At 48.4% G+C, this 24,570-nt stretch overlaps 9 protein-coding genes and 1 non-coding gene across 10 annotated transcripts; 6 read left to right on the forward strand and 4 right to left on the reverse strand.

The window, feature by feature from the left end:
* Positions 1-532: 532 nt before the first annotated feature.
* On the reverse strand, positions 533-5,048 carry BO87DRAFT_463991 (peroxidase/cytochrome P450 family protein). Its single transcript, XM_025629284.1, has 12 exons — positions 4,562-5,048; positions 4,332-4,496; positions 4,151-4,259; positions 4,008-4,097; positions 3,608-3,950; positions 2,764-3,550; positions 2,644-2,705; positions 2,107-2,583; positions 1,622-2,039; positions 1,324-1,557; positions 981-1,257; positions 533-924 (listed from the first exon to the last, which is right to left on the reverse strand). The coding sequence occupies exons 1-12, from the start codon at positions 4,994-4,996 to the stop codon at positions 554-556; spliced, it is 3,768 nt and encodes a 1,255-aa protein (XP_025473650.1). The 5' UTR covers positions 4,997-5,048; the 3' UTR covers positions 533-553.
* Positions 5,049-5,827: 779 nt separating this feature from the next.
* BO87DRAFT_347223 (T6SS phospholipase effector Tle1-like catalytic domain-containing protein) lies at positions 5,828-7,664 on the forward strand. The gene is made up of 3 exons (XM_025620927.1): positions 5,828-6,090; positions 6,172-7,089; positions 7,142-7,664. The coding sequence occupies exons 1-3, from the start codon at positions 5,907-5,909 to the stop codon at positions 7,465-7,467; spliced, it is 1,428 nt and encodes a 475-aa protein (XP_025473651.1). The 5' UTR covers positions 5,828-5,906; the 3' UTR covers positions 7,468-7,664.
* Positions 7,665-8,267: 603 nt separating this feature from the next.
* BO87DRAFT_371500 (HET domain-containing protein) lies at positions 8,268-10,982 on the reverse strand (the record flags this gene model as incomplete). Its single annotated transcript, XM_025622073.1, has 3 exons — positions 10,305-10,982; positions 9,568-10,138; positions 8,268-9,483 (listed from the first exon to the last, which is right to left on the reverse strand). The coding sequence occupies exons 1-3, from the start codon at positions 10,849-10,851 to the stop codon at positions 8,268-8,270; spliced, it is 2,334 nt and encodes a 777-aa protein (XP_025473652.1). The 5' UTR covers positions 10,852-10,982.
* Positions 10,983-12,149: 1,167 nt separating this feature from the next.
* On the reverse strand, positions 12,150-13,718 carry BO87DRAFT_371505 (Clavaminate synthase-like protein; the record flags this gene model as incomplete). The annotated part of the gene is made up of 3 exons (XM_025622074.1): positions 13,031-13,718; positions 12,910-12,976; positions 12,150-12,857 (listed from the first exon to the last, which is right to left on the reverse strand). Exons 1-3 carry the CDS (start codon positions 13,282-13,284, stop codon positions 12,150-12,152), a joined length of 1,029 nt encoding a protein of 342 aa, XP_025473653.1. The 5' UTR covers positions 13,285-13,718.
* BO87DRAFT_242678 (uncharacterized protein) lies at positions 13,004-13,705 on the forward strand. The gene has a single exon (XM_025618848.1). The coding sequence runs from the start codon at positions 13,362-13,364 to the stop codon at positions 13,536-13,538; it is 177 nt and encodes a 58-aa protein (XP_025473654.1). The 5' UTR covers positions 13,004-13,361; the 3' UTR covers positions 13,539-13,705.
* A 1,138-nt stretch (positions 13,719-14,856) lies between the features above and the next one.
* Positions 14,857-17,801, forward strand: BO87DRAFT_347232 (putative alanine--tRNA ligase). The gene is made up of 3 exons (XM_025620928.1): positions 14,857-16,140; positions 16,650-16,712; positions 16,770-17,801. Exons 1-3 carry the CDS (start codon positions 15,028-15,030, stop codon positions 17,583-17,585), a joined length of 1,992 nt encoding a protein of 663 aa, XP_025473655.1. The 5' UTR covers positions 14,857-15,027; the 3' UTR covers positions 17,586-17,801.
* Positions 17,802-17,817: 16 nt separating this feature from the next.
* On the reverse strand, positions 17,818-19,333 carry BO87DRAFT_381503 (hydrolase). Its single transcript, XM_025624547.1, has 4 exons — positions 18,595-19,333; positions 18,501-18,529; positions 17,976-18,451; positions 17,818-17,925 (listed from the first exon to the last, which is right to left on the reverse strand). Exons 1-4 carry the CDS (start codon positions 19,061-19,063, stop codon positions 17,871-17,873), a joined length of 1,029 nt encoding a protein of 342 aa, XP_025473656.1. The 5' UTR covers positions 19,064-19,333; the 3' UTR covers positions 17,818-17,870.
* A 164-nt stretch (positions 19,334-19,497) lies between these two features.
* On the forward strand, positions 19,498-21,835 carry BO87DRAFT_371514 (MFS monocarboxylate transporter). Its single transcript, XM_025622075.1, has 5 exons — positions 19,498-19,759; positions 19,811-20,141; positions 20,254-20,420; positions 20,514-21,295; positions 21,363-21,835. The coding sequence occupies exons 2-5, from the start codon at positions 19,927-19,929 to the stop codon at positions 21,540-21,542; spliced, it is 1,344 nt and encodes a 447-aa protein (XP_025473657.1). The 5' UTR covers positions 19,498-19,759; positions 19,811-19,926; the 3' UTR covers positions 21,543-21,835.
* Positions 21,836-22,060: 225 nt separating this feature from the next.
* On the forward strand, positions 22,061-23,155 carry BO87DRAFT_402470 (uncharacterized protein; the record flags this gene model as incomplete). The annotated part of the gene is made up of 2 exons (XM_025625690.1): positions 22,061-22,138; positions 22,190-23,155. 2 exons carry the CDS (start codon positions 22,061-22,063, stop codon positions 23,153-23,155), a joined length of 1,044 nt encoding a protein of 347 aa, XP_025473658.1.
* Positions 23,156-24,482: 1,327 nt separating this feature from the next.
* On the forward strand, positions 24,483-24,568 carry BO87DRAFT_t284. Its single transcript has one exon. It is a non-coding gene; the product is annotated as a tRNA-Thr (tRNA).
* The last annotated feature ends 2 nt before the right edge of the window (positions 24,569-24,570 follow it).

Below are 24,570 nucleotides of genomic sequence, written 5' to 3' on the forward strand. Positions count from 1 at the left end.
CTGCTTTCTGCTTTCTGCTTTCTGCTTTCTGCTTTCTGCTTTCTGCTTTCTGCTTTCTGCTTTCTGCTTTCTGCGTTCTGCTTTCATCCCCTACTTCCTAGTTTCTTCGCTTCTACTTTCTTATTTCCTACTTCCTACTGTCTTCTTTTTAATATTGCCTATTTCTTGTTTCCTTATTGTCTTATTTCCTTCTTTTTCCTTTTTTTTTTTTTTTTCGACCCTCTTTTTATTTAGAGTTTACGGTTCCATGGTTCAAACCGACGGGATGGCTGGTACATCCGGGATTCGCGGAGGAATTTGCATCAAGGTATAGTAAGAATGCGACACATTCTATCTCATCTCATATTGCTTGGCTGGCTCTGCTGTTGAATGCTACATCAAGCGCAGCTATAGCTCGTAGTTTTAAAGTACCTCCTCCCAGTCACTTGGATTATAACTACAGTCTAGTGATACCTATCACAGCTGAGAACATCTCTCCGTCTCATATTAAAGAAGCCATTCATTAACAACAACAAATACCCCAACCCCTCCCCCTTCTCTACCATACATCAAATCAATTCAACGTCCCCGAAAACCTCCCATAGCTCTCATCATCCCCCAACATAGAAGGCAACGACGACGAAGACGTTCTAGTCACCTCATGATACTGATACTGATTATGATGGCTCTGTCCGAACGAATACTGCGTTGCCATGCCCATCCCGCCATCAGTCATGGTGTAGCTCTCCTGTCTGGTATATTCTGGTTCCCCATGATGATGATGCGTAGTAGGTACAGCGGAGTAGATTGTATCATCGACACCACTCTCGTCGCTAGTATCAGGATTCTGGTCTGCAGTAGGGAAGGCTGGTATTGCTGCTGCTGGGGGCGGGGGTGGGGCTTCGTAGGCGCCTTGGCCGTAGCCTGAGAAGTGGAGTTTCCATGCTATAGGTAATAATATTGTTAGCAAGATGGGTGGATGGTCGTGTAGGAGGACTTACTAGTCGGATCCTGGGTCATCCATGACCAACTATCATTCAGATAGACCCTTCTCCCATCGACGATGATACTCTTCAGCATGCCCATATCGCCTGGTGCTGGTCGTAGGTACTTCAATCCTGCTAGGACGCGTAGCATGGAGACCGCGAATGTCAATGCGATTTCCTTGCCTAGGCACTCGTGCGCGCCGTAGCCGAAGTGGATGTATGCGTTTGAGGGACGGTCGAGCTTGAATGTTTCTGCGTCGGGGATGCTGCTTGGGTCGCGGCAGGCTGGGCCCTGGATGGGGTTAGTTGGATTTTCAGGGTGAGAGGAGTATGAGTGTGATCGGGGTGGGCTACTTACGAGGAGAGTGATCACTACGTCGCCTGGCTTGAATTCCTGATCGTTGATGGTACGGTGGGCTCTGCAGACGCGAACGGTGCATTCCATGCTGGTTAGACGTTGTGCTTCGAGTACGTATTGTCGGAGAAGCTTGTCGACAGAGCCACTGTTATCGGGTTGGGAGACGAGACTCTGGATCTTTTTCCAGTGGTGGATGTTTTCCGGTCGGAGGTAATACTGTAGGACGTCGGCGATCTAGATGATTAGGATTATGTTAGAAGAATGTGTGTCACGTCGTCAGGAAATGGAATATACGAACCAGTCCAACAGGCGCTCCAACACCCCCGACTGCTGTAAGCCAGCACACTTCCGCTGTTTCGGCCGCAGTCATGTCCATCTCCATCATCTGCTTTGCTACGTTGTTTCCATACCAGCGTAGGGTACTGACGGACTGCTTATGGCCAGTCAAGCTTGCAAGCATGTGGGTTTTCTGTGGTTGGGCTTGTTCGTTGACAACCTTGAGAGTAGTCTTCACAAGGGCCTCAGCACTTTCAGAGGCCCATTTTCTGCGTTGCAACATCAACCCGGGGTCGTTGTTGTTGAAACCCCAGGTGCGGACGTTCATGAGATGTTTGTAGACTGTTGCTGCGTTCATGCTGCCGGATTCGTTCTCTGGGGTCTTCATGTCCAGGCAGAAGAGGTCCGCCATTATTCTTGCATTGAGGGGGATTGCGACGCTGAATCGGGTCAGTAAACCTCCAGTTGTGATAGCCATTGTGCGTGGCAGAAGCTAGATTAACTTACTCTCGAATGATATCAACTTGGTTCAGCTCCTTGGACAGCTGTAGAGTGTTCAGTTCTAGCAATTCCTTACCCAGCGTAACAGTCGTATGCGAAAGCAACTGGCTGAACTGATCCGGACTGAACAAAACGGACTTGACGAGCTTCTTCTGGGCTGTGTTACCCGGGCCGTCTCCTCCTAACATGTAGTCATTGAACCTCTTGCCCGGTATCATGTCGTTGAGATACCTGGCCCATGGGACGCGGAATGTATCCTGGTCCTTCAACACCTCAATGATGGTCTCGTGCTTCGCGAGCATGACCGTATGCGGTGGCGGTTTTGGATCGTCTTGGCTGTACCTATCTATTGTCCCAATCTCTTTCGCAATTTGTTCGTTCATTTTACGGGTGAACATTGGCTGGGTTGCGTGGAGCGAGTTGTATGGGAACCATCCGGGCAGTGCGCGCTGGATCAACTTATGGAACATCGAGCCTCCCAAACTATGATTTGTTAGATACTAAACCAAGAGCTATGGATCGAGTTGCTTCGTCGATACTCACATATCATAGTCTTGTTGAACTTCCCGAATGCCCCAGTTAGTGAGATTAGACGCAGTGTAGTCCTGACTTGCTGTTAGCTCCTACATTTAAAAGCGGCAGAGTAGAAGTGATTTGACTGACCAAAGTCAAGAACCGATCCGATCGAACGAGAGTAACCGCGTCGCTAAAGACTGCTCGCCCAACAGTGTAAGGAGGGCATCCACCACAACCAGGATCCATGGCAGGCTTGGCATCCTCCAAGAAGATCCCAGGATACATCTCGACCATATCCGGATGATCGTACAGCTTCCGCAACAGATCGGCAATCTTAGGATCAGGGTTGATGTCCTCAAATGACGAATGCCGCTTCAGCTTGAAGAAATCACGCATCTCATTCAAGGACGCGAGATTCCATTTGCGTGCAGTGAGAATGCCAGCAATTTCGACCATGCGGAGTGCTTTGGGAACCATCCTAGCCCCGAATAGACCCGCAGGGTCTTCCATGCTGTCCTTCAGGATCTGTACCAACTCGGCGTCGTTGAACCTACCATGTTGATTGCGTTTCAGTCCACCGAATTCCCGCTTACTCGGGTCTTTCTCGATGCTTCGTTCGTAAGTTATTAAACCTTGCATAAACTCCTGTGGCGTAAGTTGCTCCAGCGGTTTCTTGAGGTCGGGGAACAGACTCTTCAGGAACTCATTCGTCCACTTTTCGTCTCGCCGGGAGATAACCGAGTGGAAGCGATAGAGGAGGTTGAACTCGGCAGAGACCTGGTTTCCCACACCTCGGGGAACCCCATCAGCGTCGAACGCTCGACTCACAGCCACACGAGGATCCAGAGTCCAGTCACTCGCCGAATGGTGAGTGTTGGTCAGTCCACGGAGGTAGTCGTGTAACGAGATGTTGACGTAGAGCCCGTTTACGATGCTATCCCGGGGTTAGTTCATTTCTCTGTCATGAAGAAAATATGGAATGTTGACTTACAGACGAGTCACCTGGAATAGATCTTCGTCTTGCTTGGCCAGTGCCTTTCGTTTTGCATCCTTGGATGTTGTTGGCGGTAGGGTGAAGCGTCCATTCTCGTTAATCTTCAGCAGGACATCGGCCACATAGTTGTGGAAACGATTGTACATGACAAGGATCACGTTGACACCAGGAGGCTGACCCAACAGTCTCTTCTCGTGGAAGGTGTCAGGCTTGAGCATGCCGCGTTCCATAGTGCGCACCCTCAACTGGTCTTCATAGCTGGAACCATATAGAGGTGCGAGATCCAGATATGATGAGGTGTCTGAGATATTGGGGTCGCGCCGGTTCGTGCAGAAAACATCTACATGTTTTTAGCGCAAGGGCTTGACAAAGTATCAGCCTTGTATGGTGGACTCACCGTGAATGATGATGCTTGCATGATAGAACAGAACCGAGGAGATGCCTGCAGGGTTTTCCCGGAATGTCCCTTCATCACGGGCCATGAGAACTGGATTTCAAGCGTTAGGATTATACTGTCTACACTCAAGACTCGAGACTCACGATCAAAGAGAAGGCCAGGGTCAGGCTGCACTCCGTGCAAAGCCTTGAGGCGGGGCACCGATCTCGCATACGGACTGCCGGCTTTGCCAAGGTCAGGCTCTAAAGGGTTCTATAGTGTGGGAGTCAAATAGGTCAGTGATGTCTTCGTATTTCGGACGACAGGTTGGGAGATTAGTCTCACGTTGTAACTTCCATCGGGAGTGCGGTATTGATACTTGTTCCCAAAGTACGATAGCGGAGGATGCTCCAAGCTCTGCCAGAGCTGGTCAACCAGGATGCCGGTCAACCTCTGTCGGGACTTGGAGGTTCGCGGCAACATTGCAACGATGGCGATGACTTTTTCCATCTGCAGCGGTCGTTCCTTATCAGCAATGGCTCATTGAATCTAGAAACAATTGGAACCCGACTCACAAGCATTTGACGATCATCGATCGGCTTTCCTTTAGACTTCACTAATTGGATCAGTGTACGAAGATCATTTCTCTTGCCCTTGAGTCCAAGAGCCGAGAGATCTTTGACAAGGCCCGCGGCAAGGACATCGGGATCTCCATATGACTCTCCAGCTTGGTATTTCACGTCATCTTCCACTTCTGCTAGCTCTTGTGCATGGAAGATCCTCGCATATAGCCGTTGCCAAAGCCCCTCTCCCGTCCCGGCAATGCTGGACAGAGCTGCTTTTGTGGCCTTTGGGAGGAAACGAGGCCTCAACTTCCATGTCGGGTGTTTATGGGAAGAGAAAACCTTGGCAACTATCTGAAAAGGGCGTGTCGGTTCATCTGCAAAGACCCTCAGGTAGAGAAAAGAAAGGAAGCAGAGGAGAAGAGCAATAAAAACGGAGCTCATCATTCAGAAAGGCGAGATTAGGCGAGGTACAGCTTAAGTCGTTAGTCGTATTGAAGAGAGCAAGCTATCGCGATATTTCTGCAATACATTATGAGATCTGTGCCCGAATACTTATACACGAGGAATATCTGTTAGAAATCAGCGCGCTGTGAGAACTGGGCCACCAATGCCAGCTGAAAGAGAACCCCTCGTCCCCGGCGCTTGGGGTAGCTGAGATCCTGAAGATCATACGGGGAATACCGAGCAGACAAACACCTATCGATCCTGCGGACACAGCCCAGCTGAAAGTATGAGATTCGGTCTGGCCCCGCGCCCAGAGCTGTCATTGCGACAGTCTGCAGACTTCGCCAGCCACCTGTCGCCTGATTGGTGGCAGAGACGGCACATATGCAGAGCAAAGGGTAGAGACCCCCTCAGGTGGTCGTGCTTGAGGAGAAAATTCAGCCAGCCACTATGCAGGAGAGTGACAATGAGAGGGGTTTATCAGACAGTGTGGTTTTCAGCTGGCAAGATCAGCACATTGACAAACCAATCATCAGTATGAAGAAGGGGCCGGACCCCGACGGGACACAAACCTCATGTCGCGGCACGATCATCATGAAAGCTGATCCAATGATAGATGCTGGATTGCATCTCGGCAGTTTTTACCTCACGAACACCCCCACAAGCGGTTCGTGTTGGAATCCTCCCCGCGGCCCGTCATGATCGGCGCTGGGCATCATGATTGTGGTCCCCGAAGGTGCTGCTGTCCGGACGGTTGCGTTTACCTTGATAAAGCTGGGTATGAGGCATGTCCCGTAATGTGCCATCTCTGAGTTCATTCTCTCTAGAACTCATCCATATTTTTGATTGCTGATTTTCCCATTTGTACCTGTTTTCTTCGTTGTTCCACTTAGCCAAGTTTCTCCAAACGATGCCACACTCAACTGTGGATCAGACGTCCAGCGTGGAAGCGCCCTATTCTGGTCCCCGAAAACTGGTACTGTGTCTCGATGGCACTGGCAATCAGTTTATGGGGTTCGAGCGCGACTCAAATATCGTCAAGATATACCAGATGCTCGAAAAGAACACGCCCGGTCAGTTTCATTATTATCAGCGTGAGTTTGTCCATTAAGTAGTCTGGGTAATAAAGTTAGCAACAAAGCGCATATTCAGCACGGAGCTCACACATTAGCCAGCCGGTATTGGAACCTACGTCGAAGGTCAATCATCCAGCTCCGGATTGCTTCGATATCCGCGAAAACTACAGTCGAATATCATAACCACCATCGATCAGGGGGTAGGAACAACTTTTGAAAGTCATGTTCTCGCCGCATATCGTTTCATTATGCGGTACTACTCCCCGGGTGATCATATCTACATCTTTGGATTCTCGCGGGGAGCATACACGGCGCGATTCCTAGCAGAAATGATCCACGAACTTGGTCTCCTTTCACAGGGTAACGAAGAGATGATCCATTTTGCCTGGGAGACATTCAGCAATTTCCAACAAGCGCGTGGAAAGACCGATCGCACTGCGAAGGATGAGGCATTAATCTCATACATGAAGAAGTTTAATACCACCTTCTGCCGCCCGCAAGTACAGATCCATTTTCTCGGATTATTCGACTGCGTGAACAGTGTCGGCCAATTCGAGATCCCCTTCCATCGGAAGTCGCACCAATATCTCGTCAGTCCGGCGGCTCGCCACATCCGACATGCTGTATCGATTCATGAACGTAGACTCAAGTTCAAGCCTGCCCTGGTGCTGCTTGACAAGACCAAGCCAGTGGATCTGAAGGAAGTCTGGTTTGCAGGGAACCATGGTGACGTGGGAGGGGGCTGGAGTCTCGCTCCCGGACAGTTCCACCTTTTGTCTGATACACCGTTGAATTGGATGCTGCAGGAGGTTCTTCATCTGGAAAAGTCGGAGAGCAAGTTGTCCTTCCACACGCTCAATGTTGCAGACGTAGTGGAAAGAGAGAATGCGTTTCCCGGGAAGGAGGAACCAGGGACCACAGCGTATGATGTGCGGAAACGCACGAACCAGCCACACGATATGCTCATGTTTAATCGAGGAGCGACCTTCCTGATGGTAATCTTTTGGTGGATACTCGGTGTGTATACATCTCGCTGTGATGACCCAAAACTTGGTACTAACCTGCATAGAAATCCTCCCCCTCTTCACACGCCTCGAACTCGAACACGGCAAATGGGTTCCCCGGCAATGGCCACCCAACATGGGCGCGCCTCGCGATATCCCCGAAGACGCCGTTATCCATCCGAGTGTGCATGAAATGGTCCGGGCGGGCATTCTGGACCCAAAATCAATTCCACCACGCGGTGGGAATAACTCGCACCTGCCCTCCACTGCCCGGATTACAGGCGCATGGAAAGCGATGAGGAAAAGCCAGGGGAAGCAAATCTCCTCGCTGTTGCAGAATAAAAAGCCTGTAGGCGCGCTGAGGAAGGAATTCGACGGGAAGGCTGAGTGAGGAGTATCTAGTTGGCAGGTAGAGGCTGCACAGGTGGACGGTGCTGAGTAGATGGTCGATATTGTTGGAGCGCTGTTTAGGGGTAATTAACTGATGATGGTGGTGCCATGTGCTGTTGACCTCGAACAGCTCGCTACTGAATTACATTGAAGGCAAGTACGGCACGCATTTGGTATATGAAAAACAGGAAATAAAACCCCCATAAAGCGCCAGTTATAAATGTACACTTGCCGCATTTGACGACAAGGTGATTAGATAGTTATCAAAAAGACACTTATTGAGACGGTCCACACTAGTTTATCAGTCAGTAACCAAGCAAAGTGGGAGTGGGATGGCTCGGCCCGAGGTCACCATGGAGACTTGAACCCCCCCAATCACATACTGAAAAATACAAATTTACAACGGTGTAAATGTGGCAATTTCTCAAATCACTCTATGTGTTGTTAACTTGTTACGGACAAGCAAGTAAGTTAGTCGGGTCAGTCCAGTAGTGGGGCAAAGCTAAGCGATAAAGACAAGGAAGGTGAGGCGGGCATGGATGCTAAGTAGATGATCCCTAAAGGACCTGAAGTAATGGCCAATTCTGGCAACTTCGTTTAGATACTCAAACGAAAGTGCACAGAAATGTAAGGTGTGATGGCGTGAAACGATCTGAGCATGATGTTGGTCTTGCTGTTCTTGTATACTAGCCGAATGACCAAGTCTTAGTTTTTTCGTACGTCGGGCCCTTCTACAGGAGGGGGTCAGGCATCTAAGATACTCCGGAGAGGGTTGCATAGACACTTACATGGCCAGGTACATCAAGGCCGGACCTCAAAAGCAATTACCGAAATATCAGACTTTCTGGATTCAATTCTCAGGGGTCGGTAAATATCATCAATACTCGAGGGTCCGTCAATATTATCAAGCATTTTTCGTCTCGCAGAACAATCCCACCAAACATACCCTCGTGGTATCGCAGGCATACACATACTAGACATATCACCATCATTGTGCGTGACAGAGAGAGCGAGTAAGGTAAATTGAGAATTGGGGTCTTTTTGTTGAACAAGGTTGATTCGTTCCATGTTGAGTGAGCCAGTGATTACTTCGGCCACGAAATCGCCAGCTTCAATGATGAATACTTCCTCCTCGTAATACTTTTGACTCTTCTTACCCAGTCTGAGTTGGTTGAGATTCAGTGATTGCGTATAGATCAAGATGGACCCGGAAGAACATGCTTGACGCATATATGAAGGAAACCGCGCGTTCATATCTTGTTCACGCATATTATTCCCTAACATTCCATGAGCCTCTTCACAAAGCTGTGCATGTGATCTCCATTTGCCAAGAATTCGTTCATAATTCTTCAATGTGGCTCTAGTGTTGAGTATACTCGGCAATGATCCAGAGAAACATCCGCACTTCCAGGCCATAATCGCAGCAAGTCTTTGTTCCTTTTCATTTAAATATAACACTTTCACCTTTTCGTCAACCTCTTTCTCGAACTTCAGCTTCTTTGATTCCTCGAGTTTACCTGCGTTCCATACACTATATGTGATGAATTGGAGATCTGGTTGATGACTCGACCTAGAGGGAATTGCCCAGATTGCTAGGGATGTCCGGGTTGCCTTACGCATCTCGATGGGTCCTTTAATTGAAGACCACGACCAGGTGGGAAACACATCACCAGGTGCTGCATGCCTTCTGGGATGAATTTTGTTCACTGCCGTCCAGATAATTGCATCTCTGAAGATTCTCAGGGGTAGTCCATAATAACACTCTTGTCCCCAATTTGTGTGGAGAACGCCTGCGAATGCGCGAAGCACATCACTCTCACAGGTAAGATCCCTGTTTGTGAAATCCTCTACCATCCTTGAGTAACAGAATAGAGGAATCGCTGCAATTTTTACATCATACCTCTTACCATAAGAATCAGCTTGGACATGCTCGGTGTGGCAACATTCATAGAAAACTCTGGTGTCGGAAAACAAAAGCCGCCGTGTTGAGAGTGCTGCCTCTTGAAACGTCCAGCCCCTGGTAGCCCATTTCGAATTTTGTAAACAATAAGAGTAGCTTGGGGGTGCGGCAATCAGATATATCCCCTGTACTTTTCCAGACCAGCATGTCACTCGACTGACTTTGTTTACTCCAGGAAGGCCGTGGTCGGCATTCTCTCCGGCTAGAGCAACGATTGTTACAAATGACTTTGCGTAGATTGCTCCCATAGAATCGAGCCAGTAGGCTTTCTGGTTAGGGTGTTCATCCTGTAATATGCAAAGACAATCAACCCAAAGATAATCTATCCCCAATTTCCTGCAAGCAACAATGGCATCATCAATAGTTTGAGGTAGACGATCGCTGTTCAGAGAGCCTTCCTCAGACAGGTGATCTATGTTTGCCATCGTTGCCTGCAAGAGGCTGCTCACGGCCCCCCACACATAACTCAAAGCTGCATATTGACACGCCCCAGGGGCAATTGTAATGCACCTCTTTCTGGTGTCAATGACCCGAAGCCCACTTATTCGTGAGACATCAGGCTTCGTCTGGCAAGAACCCGTGTGCTTTTCAGAGTGGCAGTCTCTCACCCACTTGGAGACCTTCTGCCAGTCGACCGCTTGCTGGGGTATAGGAGTAGAAACCAGGCGATGGCCATGGGTAGGCTCTATTGTCCCGATAAAGACCTTGTCCCCTGTATTTGGTTAGTCGCCACTCACTGGCCTGTAATTAACTAGTGAAAGTCCCGTGTTATTCATGAGATTACGCACCCACCAACAGCTTATTGATGAGTTCCCGATGAGACGATAGCGCATCATCCTTCAATTTTTTTCGTGGGCGTTCCAGAAACAACTGGATACTGAAGCTGCTCTTGACGCCTCCATTTGTAAACTCACTCCTTGTAACTCGTATGTGAGACATTAAATCAGATGATAATTTATCTTGTTCCATCACCTCTTTGGCCGTCCCAGAAAAAAAGCGGCAGATGTCGCAGTAGATAGAGCGTTCTTCTAAGTCTCTGGCGCAACCTAATTCCAGGGAAATAGTATCCAGACTGCATGGATATCGTTTAGGGCGATTCAGGACTTCTTCAGTGAGAGAGTCGGCTAATAGTATACACTGTATTAGGTGCCTGAGTCTCATGTGTTTGCATACAACGCAGAGTAGATCCTGAGATATACTGGGGCACTGATGGCAACCTTTGTGGAAGTAGGCCGCCTGAACTCTCGACTTTTTCATTCTGCAATTTCGGAAATTATAGCCACTATAGCGTCCTGACGGTGTCTCACGTGTAAATGTCATGTCTTCCAGGCAATTGCAAAGTGAGCATATCTCCTCATCTTCATCCTCCTCCCCTTCCTTTGCAATACTATTGAAAGGTAGGATGGTGGTTGGCAGCTGAAACATGATAAGTAAACCTTCGGATATCGGGGAAACCTTTCAATGGAGAGGGAAAGGGGGGAATGTTTGATTAATGAACTCTGACTGTGGTTCAGACAATAACTTATTTTGCCCTAGCTAGGTAAAACCGATCGCAGTTGGAAGAGGGTAAAGAATGATATGAGTTCTCCGTAAATGCCATGCGTCGAGTCTCAAGTGGGGGAATCCATATTGGATGCATCAGTGCCCAACTTGGCCCGAACGACAGGGATAAGTGCATAACCGCATATCCCGATGATACCAAGGCCTTGTGTTACGAGAACGAGCAAGAAAAGAAAAAGAAATAAATAAATAAATAAAAAGCAGCCCACGCTAAAATCAAACGCTAAAACCCACAAGATCCTTTCTCTGGAAACAATCTATCAATGTGAAAGTTCAGGTGCTGCGCTTGACCATAGTGCATGGGGTGGTGGCTAGCGCATTACTGGCAGCTTTGGCGCCTACGGTCTGCATTATACCTCTCTAGAATTCCCCGGCTCCCGTTGCCTGTTTAACCTTGGACTTGGTCATCGGTTGCGATATGCCCCTCCGTCTGCTCTAAGTAGACGCGATATATCGCTTTAATCAGCGCAGTGGGTTTTTAAACACCGGCCATAGTTGCTTCCTCTAAATTCACTGCCTAGAATGAAAAGACGCTACTGTCAATTCAGCTCGGTTTGCCCTAACGTCACCTGCGGCAAAAACCTTCTACCAGCCATTCATATCTTGTTCCTTTCCCATTTGTACTCCTCTATCTTCGTGGCCTTAATTGCTTTCCATCTTTCATATGCCAATTTTCTGATCTAATTTGAGTTGAATCTTGGACCTCAGAGGATCTTGTTCCTTTTGTACTTCCAGCAGCAATTGGTGCGCTGGGCATAGAAATATCGCAAGTAGTTGATTTCTACAAGGCGGTGATAACAGAACCTCTGGCTGCATAGTCGCAAAACTGCCAAACTGTTGTAAGAATAGTATATAGTAATTTTCAAGCCTGGACTAACACCATGGTACGAAACAATAACGCCTAGATAGAACCCATATATCTTGACTATGAGATTGATTTAGCATTTAGAAGACGTAATGAACATTGCCGTCTAAAGAGTGCAACATCTCAGTGCTAAATTGGCTACTCTTCGAGGTTCATGTACTTATACAGCGAGAAGTTGTAATCCAGAGTTTGCATGTAGTCAATACTTTAGCAGCCTCACAACATACATCCTAGCATACCCGTCCACCATTTTGTATAAATCAAAGATCTAATCTCAAAATCAAAGAATGAACTCCGATCAAACAGCAACCGCCACACCTCCCTCCCCAGCAACACCAACCCACCTCCCCCTCTCCTCCTCCAACATCATCCCCGTCAAAAACCTCCCCTTCGCATCCAACGTACTCGGACTCTTAAACACATCAAACTTAAAATCATGCCACTCCTTCGCCGACCACATCTTGCCCGTCGCATCCCTAAAGGTGACATCATCATTCGGCCTCAAAAAATACGCAATACTGTAACGGTCCTCTTCCTGCGTCTCCTTCAAAGGCACAACGCGATGCACCACACTCGCGAGCTCCCCACCCGACGGGAAGCGAAGACTATCGCCCACGTTGATGATAGCGTGGCCGGGGCGAGGCTCGATAAATTCCCAGCGCTTGGTTTGGGGAGAACAGTACTGCAGACCCCACTGGGCCGCGAGCAGGAAGGTCAGCGTGCCAACGTCGGTGTGCTGGTTGTGGCCGACGCTGGTGGGCTCGCTGATTCCGGACTCATGCTTGGGGTAGCGTAGGATGCCGAGGGTTGAGGTGGACGGGCCGGGGTCGGCGTGGTAGGTTTCGAAGCGGGAGGGGCCGGTGAGTCCGAGTTGGGTGGAGAGGCGGGAGAGGATGAGGAGGGTGATAGTGTGGGCTTGGTTGATGAAGTTGAAGAAGGGGGTGGATTTGGTGCGGATGCTGGTGGTGAGGTCGGTTGAGTTTTTGAGGTATTCGCGGCGGGAGAACTGTGGATGTTAGTATGGATGGGAGTGGGTGTAGAAAGGGGGAGTATCATACCTTGAGAGACTCGTAGCCGTCTCGGGTCTTGGGTTTGGGGCCTTCTTCGGTGCCCATGGGCTCGTAGCTGGGATGGTCAGTGGTGGTGATAATGCAGGATGGGTTGGGTGATGTGACTTACCCGAAGTTGTCGTCGTTGCGGGCATCCTGCATCTTGATATCAAGGGGCTGCTCGAAGTACTCCTTCATGATGGACAGCATGTCTTCCCAGAGCTGGCAGAGCTCGGGATCGCTGGTCATGTTGAGGTAGAAGAAGCCATAGTTCTGGCAGACGCTGAGGAGTCTCTTGTTTTCCGCTTCGTTGTCTGCTCGGAGAAGGTCGAGCTCGATGGTTGGGAGAGACTCCGCAACGAGGATGGGCTCGGTGATGGCCATTTTGAGCTTTTGAGGGGGAAAGAACGCTTGAAGAAAGTGTCTCCGGTTAGAGAAAGATGAGTTGATTTGTTACTTTGATGCCAGAGAACTTGCAGCTTTCGAGCTTCTTATATGCGCCTGGGGTTGGCCCTCTCGTGACGGCCACGGCAAGTATACAGCATCATTGTCCAATGTATACAGACTCTCATTTCTCTTTCCTACTTCCACCATGGCTAAGGGGCCAGAATCTCAGAGACGGCTCTGCAATGGCGTGATTCATCCCGATGTAACCCGTAGAAGGATAGACGATTCCATCCTCGTGTTCGCTAAGTGTTGATACTACCTTGCTAGCTGTTCTAGATCGCGAAATCAGCTTCAGGATCTGGTCCACGGCTGCGCGATGGCAACTATGAGACGGCGACTTGCTCGGGATGTTTGCTCGAACAGGAAGTTGTCTTCTCGAGCGAGAGAAGGTATAAAACGCATGTTAGTTAGCTATACAAAGGATTGATCGATCAACTGAATGATTGGTTACTTGCTTGTATTACACGGATACAGCCACTACTATGCGTAAGCACTACTAAGCAGCTAAGCATAACTACTGTACAGTACTTTTGTCGAGTATGAAGGATTGTTAGCGGGATCTGTTGATCTGCTAATGGCAAATCTGTAACGCCTTCCTTTTCAGGCAATGATCTGAGCTTGTTCGGTAGATATCAGGAGGCAAATGAGATTACCTTTTGATATTACAAAGGGAGAGGCTTGAAGGATTCGGAGATCCGTGGTCAAAGCGCTGAGGATTCTACTCAGTAGGCACTAGAAGGACCATGTAGTTGGTGCTTTTGCCCGGAAGACCTCTAGCTTAGAAATTCAAGGCAATGATAGGCGGATAGAGCCGACATCTCTAAAGGCATGCATAATTAGTTGACAATAAGTGTATCAACGAGGAAAGCAGGTAATAGTATTTTGATTCTTCAGACTCAATCTAGATACCTCTCGGCAACAGTAGTCCGCGCTTGTAGCCGTCCTACCCCACAACTATCGCCACAACCAACATCACCCGAAGCAGTTTAGGGCTTACTCTTCATAAAAAACACAACATATTAACCCCATTGATGAGGCTATGTATAAGCTATTCACCCCCTGCATTTCTTTCCCCACATCACATGCATCACCTGATAATTCCTATCAGGGCATTTTAGCAGCTAAAAAGCCGAACACGTAAATCGATCCTGTAAGTGCCGGGATGAACCCGATGTCGGTGCACTGTATATACCTCATATTAATATGACTGGGGATCAGCTAGTAACGGGCTAGATCTCCTGCTCCACTTCTCTGCAGTGAAACGGCCCCCAGATTTAGCACGGTTGTATAGCACGAAACGGTATTCACCTGGAGACGGCAATGTCCGTATTATGGGTTACATCTGCTAGTGAGAGGCTACAGCGCCTGCAGATGATGATGAAGCCTAGATGCTTGCTGCATATTGCCATCGCCGAAGATCTGGACTTGTTGAGATGAGGAGACTCGTATTCTGATGCAGCTAATAGAGAAAAGGGAATTGGCTAGGGTGACTAAATGTGAAGTGTAAGAGTGATGGCTGTATGAGAAAAGTACGTCCCGCGATAGTATAATTACCCATCATGGTAGTGATATAAACCTCCAGTTATTGTTAGACATCGCAACCTCAACAACAAGGTCCAAGTCATTCTTCATTCTTTTTTCCGTTTACCTCTTGTTTCTTTTATCACCTACCTCAACACAATGACTGTACAATCCAACGGTCACGGAGGTGCCATTGATGCCGTCACGGCCCAGGCCGCGCTGGTCCGTTCCCATCAAGAACGGCGGCCCATTGAAAGCTTTGGTCACCTTGCAGACTTCGACAAGAAAGATGCACCGGTTGTCACTATGTTCAGCGGTGGTCTGGACAGCACCTACCTGCTCCTCAAGCTCCAGCAGCTTGGCTACACCAACATCCATGCCGTCGCGGTAGATGTTGGAGCTCCTGTAGACGAGGCAGGACTTACCAAACACGCTGCTCACTTTGGAGCTTCGTTCAAGTGTCTCGATGGTCGCGAGCTGTTCGTCAAAGATGGAGTCATGCCAGCCATTCGCGCTCACGCATCATACATGCGCATGTTTCCCATCAGTAGCTCCATCACCCGTCCGGTCATCGCTCGTCTGATCACAGACTACGCCAATTCCGTGAATGCAGGCTTGCTTCTCCACACTGCAAACCTCTCGCAGAACAGTCTTCCCCGACTGAACAACTGCATTCGTCTCTACGACTTCTCTGGCAAATTCGGAAGCCCTTACGTCCACTCCGTGACCTCGCGCGAGAAGAAAGCATCTGAGCTATCCGCAGCCGGACTGTCCATCATGGCTGAGCGCAAGCTAAGCGGCGACGAGAACCTATGGTGTCGAGAATTTGAAGACGGTCCGCTAGGCGACCCAGAGGGTTTCAACATCCCCGAAGAAGCCTACGAATGGACGCGGCGCAGCGGTGACTACGCCCCCGAGAAGCTCACCCTGAGCTTCGAGAACGGCAACCTCTCCTCCATAAACGGCGACGAGCTCCCCCTTATCGACGCCATTGCCCTCCTAAACAAGGAGGTAGGCAAGTTCGGTCATGGCCGATTCGTCGGGCTCGAGTTTCTTTCGACCGACGACAAGGCATTGGAGATTCGCGAGGCACCGGCCGCTGCGATCATTATGGATGCGCTTCGGCACCTCGAGCTTGCTACGCTGGAGACAGACACGCTGGAGTTGAAGCAGCAGCTGGAGCAGAAATGGATCCGGGAGGCGATTGCCGGTCGCTGGGGTCATCGGTGTCATACCATGTGCGAAGCCGCTATTGTTGCCGCTTTGGATGGTGTCAGTGGGAGCATAACTTACAACATTGACCATTCGCGTTTCTTGCCTTGCTCCATTGTGGCGAAAAATCCGCGGTATATCAGGGATCGGGACCAATGGGAACAGGGGCAGGAATTGCTATCGCGGATTTAGTTTCATTAGAGTATAACGAGTATGAAAAAGGGATGTTGTTTAGTTCAGAGATTTTTTTCGTAATAAAACCTTTCGCTATAGCTTTCAGAGAAAAAATGTATTTCGTTATTTGCCTCTTTATGGTTACAATGAAAGTGTGACCAAACCGATAATGATTTGTTACAAATCTTACATACATTAGCGCGGACACGCCCTGACAGTGACAAGGACTGGTTGTTACATTAGCCAGAAGCTCGGACCACCCCCGTCTATCAGGTACATATACCCTGCTCAGCACCCACTACTCCACCACCTATCTTCTAAATCTACCATAATTTTTGGGTATTATTTATACACAAATGCACCGTCAGCTACGATTCTGACTATCTTTATCCCAGCGTGTGCCCTCCCAAAGACTCTACTGCACCCAACATCGCATCGGCAGATCTAGCCCAATCACAGTACGTCTAAACCTCCTAGTCAGCATAATCCGGGGCCCCAACCTAACAAATGAATAGATGTCCGAATCCACAAAACTCATCTACCAACAAGACGGACAGCTGCTGCTCCATGGGGCCAAAATTCTCTCCATAATCCCAGTCTCCAACCTCCCAGAGGCAGACCAAGCTCTCGCCAAAGACTCCCCAGAAATCGAGCATGCCGTGGTGACAGACTCCACGATCTTCCACGTCCAAGGCGGTGGCCAGCCTTCAGACACGGGAACTATGACCACGGAGGTAGCGCCCAAAGCAGCTTCCATCTTCGAAGTGAAATCCGTCCGCCAACCAGCCCAGGGCAATCAGATCCTGCACTTGGGCCGCTTCGTCCCGGTCGGGACTACGCAGTTTGATTCCGGAGAGGAAGTCCAGCAGCACGTGGACGCTGAGAAGCGGAACCTACACTCTCGGCTCCATACTGCTGGACATGTTATGAGTTTGGCGATTCATGCGCTGTGTCGCGAGGGTGTGCTTCCTCCAGTGAAGGAGTCGAAGGCGTCGCATTATCCGGGGTCGGCGTCGGTTTCATTTGAGGGCACGTTGGAGGGGAAGCATAAGGAGCTTATTCAGGCAAAGACAGATGAGTTCGTAAAGTCCGCGAGTCCTGTTAGGATTCATTGGTGGTCCATGGAGGAGTTGATGGAGAAGTGCTTTGTTGCGGAGGGGTTTGCGTTGCCAGAAGGGGAGACGCTGGGCAGAGTCGTGGAGATGGAGGGGCTGGGGAGTTACCCTTGTGGAGGGACGCATGTTACGGATTGTAGTTTGGTTGGGAGGATTGAGGTGAAGAAGATTTCGAGGTCGAAGGGGGTTAGTCGGGTTTCGTATACTGTTGTATAGTGTTGAGTGGGTTGGGTATATAGACTTGGGAGGCATGCATTGATGGTGCAGGGGATAGAAGGGTAATCGGTGTTATGCAGTATGAGCTTAAGACTATTTTGGATGTTTGTTACGAGAAACACAGTTATAGAACAGCCACCAGTAATAGATAGAAACTATACTTTGTGGAATGTAGAGTCTGGGTCTCAAACATTAGATTACATGTTTTTCAAATGTGTATTCTGGATGCAAATACAGTATCACAGACGTGTATTGTTCAAGTAAGCTAAGTATCATACTTGCCCTCTAAAGAGGAGGACTGATATCAAGTCCATTCACAATCAACTTGAACGAGTCGTTTCTGCTCAACCACATTAGCATACACTAACAACCAGCAGGACACTTGCATACCTCGAATAACTTCCAGCAGCATCCGAATCCAATCTGTATCTCAGACAATCATCAAAATCCACCCCCACCATCATCATGCCATCTACTTCCTCCCACAGCGGTCCTTTCAGCATATCTCCACTTGGAGCTACAATGCAAGAACCCCCTCTGGTGGCAAATTCCTCACTTTCGGACTTTTCCCCATAAACCCAAGCAGGTTGGTCCTTCTTCCTGTGGCATTGGTTGGCACTCAAGACGAAACATCTACCCTCGCAGGCAATGGTTCTCATGAGAGGGGCCCAAGCGTCACGCTGATCGGCTGTAGGGGCTAGATAGAGATTGACATTCTGACTGTAGAGGGAGTGCCTCAACAGCGGCATGTAGTTTTCCCAGCAGATAGCAGCTGCTAGGGTAAGTTTCACGCCTTTGATGGTGGTTGTCACAGCACGGAGCGAAGAGGGCTGTCCCTGGCCCCAAACCAGACGCTCACTTCCTGTCTAGTGCTGGTCAGCCTAATACCATATCAATACAAAGAGGTATACTTACCGGCATGACCTTTCTCCGCTTGCCAATCACTGTGTAGATAATAGCATCATGTCAGCTTCCACACTCCACATCAAGAGTACATGCGGATACTCACCTCCCAGCTTAGGACAGACATAAACTACCGCACAATAAAGAGTCCCTCCAGCCCTCTCAACCAATCCAGTGACGATGAAGATACCCGTCTCGCGAGCAACTAGTTCCAACTCCTCGCGGACTCCATCGCCCCTTCGGACTCCACTTCCACTCCCGTCCTGCCCCTCCAATTCCCTTCTCACCCACTTCTCCCCCGCTCCTTCAGGCGTATCGCCCAGATCCACCGCATCCTTGAAGTAGTTCAGGTATTGTTCTCTGCCTTCATCGTCTCGAGATCCCACCTTGGCTCCAAAGGTCGCCCCACGAGGATAGCCCCCAATGTAAGCTTCCGGAAAGAGAATCAGATCGGGTGATGGGGTCTGCTTGGCTGCTTGCCGACATTGCTGGGACAAGGCCTGAACAGTCTCCGGGGTGCTGGCGAGGGTGTGTGCCTGACTGACGGCGAGGTAGATGGTTTGTGGCGAGGCCATTGCTAATAGTCAAATAATCAGAGAGTATGGATGTGCTATGTTCACAAGAGACAAGAAGAGGTGTCCTTACTACGGAGGTATACACCAGGGCATTTGCCCATTTTATTAGAGCACAATACCCTTATCAGTTGAGCTTGGACCTGGTACCTGATCCCTGTTCACATTACCCCTCAATTAAGCCCTTTTCTGTACCTTTTGATTCCCTGTTACTGTCGATCGACAGGTTAGTGCTTATCGTGGCAAGATGCTATCTGAAGTACTTTGTCCGCAGTCTTAGTGTATGGAGTGGGATGGTAGAGTAACATCGGGGAAACCAGCAGATACATGCCCCACCCCGATTACGGTGACGTGTCTAGACTTATCTTAGTGTCTGGAGACTATATCTTAGTCGATCTTAGGGTAACCAAGTCTAGGCACTTCACCGTCAATTTGCTTCGGATCCAAGCGTCTCTGCTGACTTGCTTCTTCAGGAAATTCTTTCATCTCCGCGCCCTGTAACATGGACTAGTCCGAAACCGGACTACGAGGAAATATTCCTCGCCACGCCGCATTAAGACCACTATTATTGAATCATTTTGTTTTTTTTTATCTTTATGACTGGGAAATCACTCTCTTGTCTGCATGTCTTTGTTCTGTTATAACTATGCAATTGTGACGGCCAATTCTTTTCAGAGATGCAATATATGCAAATAATAGGTATGTTCATTTGCGTTCTTAAACCGTTCGTGCTAATCAATTACATTGTAGGTGTGTTTAATTACCTTTCTACCAAATAATCAATCAATTTGCGATCCAATTGCGACTATCATACCTATATTATTCTAATAACCAACCCGCCGGCACCACTCACCAACACCACCAACATGACCGACAATAGCAGTGTCGAAGCATACCCAGAAGCTATAACCGAGTTCGACGAAAAGACAATCAACAATGAAACCATCAAAGAGAAAAAATGGGGGATACTCTCAAAATCGCAAAGCGTCGCTAGTTGGAAAGACCCCGGTCCTCCCCCAGACGGCGGAGCTCTCGCATGGACACAGGTCCTAGTGGGACACTTGATTATTATGAATACCTGGTAGGTTTTAATGCGTTGCTTTTGCACGTGTGAAAGCTCAATTGGTTCGTCCAGGAGCGTGGTTACACTTTGTGCTGGCCGTATCGTGAAAAGTATGCTGAGATAGGACCAGGGGCTATATGAATTCGTTTGGTATCTTTCAGACGTATTATGTCGACTTTCTTAATCGCTCGGATTCGGATGTTTCGTGGATTGGAAGCGTTCAGGTCTTTATTGTCTTCTTTATAGGTACTTTTACGGGGAGGTTCACTGATGCGGGTTACTTTCGGCCGGTTTTTGGTGAGTTTACTTCTTCTCCGCAGATGCATCTCGAGTTTATAGCTTCCAAACTATGACATCCCCGCTATTCAAGATATATGCTAATTACTACAGTGGTCGGGACCATCCTCAGCGTCCTCGGCATGTTCATGGCCTCCATATCAACCGAATACTACCAAATATTCCTCGCGCAAGGAATCTGCTGCGGAATCGGCAACGGATGTCTATTCTGTCCAGCCCTCTCAGTAACATCCACCTACTTCGCAAAGCGGAAGATGCTCGCCGTCGGCATCTGCGCCTGCGGCAGCGCCACAGGAGGTCTAATCTTCACCGTCATGTTCCAGCACCTGATCCCACAGATCGGCTACGGGTGGACGATGCGAGTCTTCGGCTTCTTCACCCTAGCCTGTCTAATCATCTGCAACATCCTAGCCAGACCGAGAGTGCCCCCTCGGAAAACAGGTCCTCTCATTGAGCTCGCTGCTTTCAAGGAACCATCATACACCTTGTTTGCGGTCGGCATCTTCTTGACCTTCTGGGGTGTTTATTTCGCTTTTTACTATCTGAGTTCGTTTGGTGTTGCGATTATCAACATCTCTCAGGAGGAGTCGCTCACCTTTACTCTTATTCTGAATGGTCTGGGGATTATAGGTCGTCCGGTCCCTGCGTACCTGGCTGATCGGTATACCGGGCCGATGAATATTCTTATTGTGGTTACCTTGTTCTCGATTATTTGCGCTTTTGCCATGATTGGCGTTACGTCTATCTCGGGGCTTTATGCATGGACGGTTGTTTATGGTATTGTAGGAAATGGTTTGCAGGGAATGTTTCCGGCTACGTTGAGTAGTCTGACGACTGATTTGCAGAAAGCGGGTGTCAGAATGGGGATGATTTTTGTGAGTTTCCCTCCCTTATTCAACCACTTGCAAGGAAGGGTGAATTTGGTGACTAACATGGGTGTAGACAATCGTCAGTTTCGCCGTGTTGACAGGTCCTCCTATCGCCGGTGTTCTGATCACGAGAGACAATGGCCGCTATGTATATGCGCAGCTCTTCGCGGCGTGCTCGATGCTCGTCGGGTTCTGTCTGCTCTGTGCGGCTAGGTTGGCGAAGACTGGAAAGGTCTTGAAGTATAAGATCTAGTGCGTTCCGAACGGAGCTAAGTGGGTGTTACTTTTGAAGACCTCTCCAAAGGGGAAAAAAAGAAGGGCGCTTTGTTGGATCTTTTTCTAAATGAAGCATACGCAAGACATGGGATGTGACGTATCATATATATGGTGCACTTACTGGAGTTTTAGAATGCATGTATTATGAGAAGCTGTTGCTAGAATGGGTGATAAGCGATTGATTAATGGCTTCTTATGCTACATTCTGAGCGCAGAGTCGAGTACAACGATCTATAATGTTAAAAGTTATTTAATTTCGCATGTATGGAGCCAATCTTAGAAGTAGTAAGTGGTAGTAGAGGGCAATGGTGATGAAACTCCAAGACGCCGGATGTACTTAGTAACGAACCCATTGCCCAACTAGGTTAGAGACCGGCCCGCAATTGCTATGTTACTCCATCCCTTCGAAAGGCCCGCCGTTTCTCCTACCAGCTCATCGTACACTTCTCCACCTTCTTTCTCCATGTTCGCTTTCCGCACTTTCCAATAATACTCATGATACTTTCAGTAATCCGTACATGGCTCTATGATGTTATTTGGCATCCTGCAGCTACGGAGTCGGACGAGTCAAAGGTAAGTTCGGCTGCATTCTCTTTGTAGTCCCTTGCTAAGTTGTTCTTCCAGAATATTGCACCGTTACAGATCGATACCCCCAACACCTGTCAAACAAACGAAATGGAAGCTGGGCCGTCTCCCCATGTGCAAATTCTTCGAGCAGAGGGTCAGGATCACAATCCCCAAACTCGAATTGGCAAAATGGAATGCACGCATATTCCCGGACGATCTAGCAATACTTTACCTTCTCCCATTTCCCATGACCCTTATCTCGGTCTCCCAGTAATTGGAAATGGCATGACTGGGATCATTCACAAGCTTGGGGAAGACCGTGCTGTGAAGAAAGCAAAGCAATATCAACCTGGGTGTCTTCAAAACCGCGAGGATGTGGAATACATGAACCAAATAAACCAGCAAACCCTGGATAATGAGATCCAAGTCTTCCAGCGCCTGGGCAGTCACAAAGGGATTATTTCTTGCTTCCAGACATCCCAATATGGAATTGAACTAGCCCTTGCACAAGAAAATCTTGAAACTTATCTAGAGACCTATCCAGAACACGATAACTCCCTGAAAACGAGCTGGATCTGGAGTATTATCAACACCTTCGCACATGTTCACTCTTGCAAGGTATATGTGGATGATATCGCTCTTCGCAATATCTTAGTGCTGGATGGACAGCTTAAGCTTTCTGACTTTGGACAATCTATTTTATTACCACTTGATATTGATGTGACTTCGGCAAATGAAAACGACGTAAATGTCCTGATTGAGATACTTCACCTTGGTTGGGTTCTCTACTCTATTGCATACTGGCGCGTCCATAAATACTATTTCTTCAGCCCCGAAAACCCTGATTTGTGTTGGCCCGAACCAGACTCATTCCCAAATGCTGATCATGTTCTCTTTGGAGCAATAATCAAGAAGTGCTGGCGGGGCGAATATACGAGTATGGATGATGTGAGAGATGAGGCTCACCAATTGCTCACTGGCGACAAAAATCATCCGGTGCGCGATCTCGGTAACGAATCTTGACCGGCTTGATTACGTCTCCTGAAGGGATCCATCAGTCTTCTGGAGATGGTTTACCAACTTCGCTTAGGATTAAGAGCCTCTGTTCCGGTAGACTCACGAAATACCGATCGTCCTTGGAGGGCCTTGGGCTAAATTGGTCTGCGCGGGCTCTGAGAAGTTTTCCAATAAGCAGAACAACGGGTTGAAAGCAATCGCCGAATTTCTCACTGCCCATTCGCCCATGTCTTCGGAAAGATGGCAAGATATAGCAGCTTGCCCGGGAAAAACAGAGGATTGGTATCAACGATAGTTGTGCTTGGCGCATCAGAGAAAAACCTGCCTACACATTAAAGGCCGCTAATTTGGGGACTACATATCAAGATTGTCTGTCTGGAAGCAGAACAGGATGGTACAGCTTAGATCTATTGTGCTAGCAAATTCATGCAGAGCAAGACAACCTCGAAAGAGCAGTGATACATTGCCTACGCTAACTAAGAAGAAGTTGCACGCGGGGTGTCCTTCTTGTGTTTTCCCAGATCAACTGGGACGCGTCGAGGCAGGAACGGAAAAGAACGGTTGTTTCCATGCATTGTGAGGTTTTTCTTGCTTGTTGGCTCGAAGGGCTATTGGCCAATGCATACATGATCGCTGTCGGTCTTCTTCTATAATTACATGGCAAGGCACAATATTGTAGTCAGGAACTTCCATCCCGATATTGACTTCATGGGCAGTCTGAGTGGAATTGGACATTTCAGAGGCAAATGAAGTTGAAATTCCTCAACCCGCATACTTTGCATCGGGGTAATTCCGAGCCAGATGGTGGAAGGTCTTGCTGGTGAATATTACACAGTTAGTGGGGGTGAAGTCATTGCAATGGTGTTCAATCATGTGTTTCGCAAAATAAATATAGTGAATAAATGCTTACTTGGCTTTTTATTTAAAATTTTTATTTTTTTATTTTTGGTCTGGTTGGGGAGAAAGGCGGGGGCGGGGATGAAAGGATGTAGTAACTGCTCCGTTTAGTTGGTGATAGCATCCTCCACACTTCAACTAGTAGTTATGATATTGTGTTGAACTCCTACTTACTATTTCTTATGAAGATGAATTAACGTAACGGTGACACTGCTAGAACACTTTTTTACCCGTAGATGATGTTTTCCCGGTAATTGCGTGACGTTGCGTCATGAAGTACTAGTCTCTCTCCTACCCCTTCCTACCCTTACCAAAGATATATATATCTGGGGCGTACTATCTACCAGCGTCAAATAAGTTAGTCACTACTAGTACGTACTATAACTAGGCTATGCAGGCTATAGATTAATGTTGAGAGGCGTTTTACAACAAGTCAGCCCTTGTAGCTCAGTGGTAGAGCGCTTCACTCGTATTCCAAATACTGCCATGAAGAGGTCCGCGGTTCAATCCCGCGTGGGGGCACT

This window comes from Aspergillus neoniger, assembly GCF_003184625.1.
Source record: "Aspergillus neoniger CBS 115656 unplaced genomic scaffold BO87scaffold_92, whole genome shotgun sequence".
NCBI lineage: Eukaryota > Fungi > Ascomycota > Eurotiomycetes > Eurotiales > Aspergillaceae > Aspergillus > Aspergillus neoniger.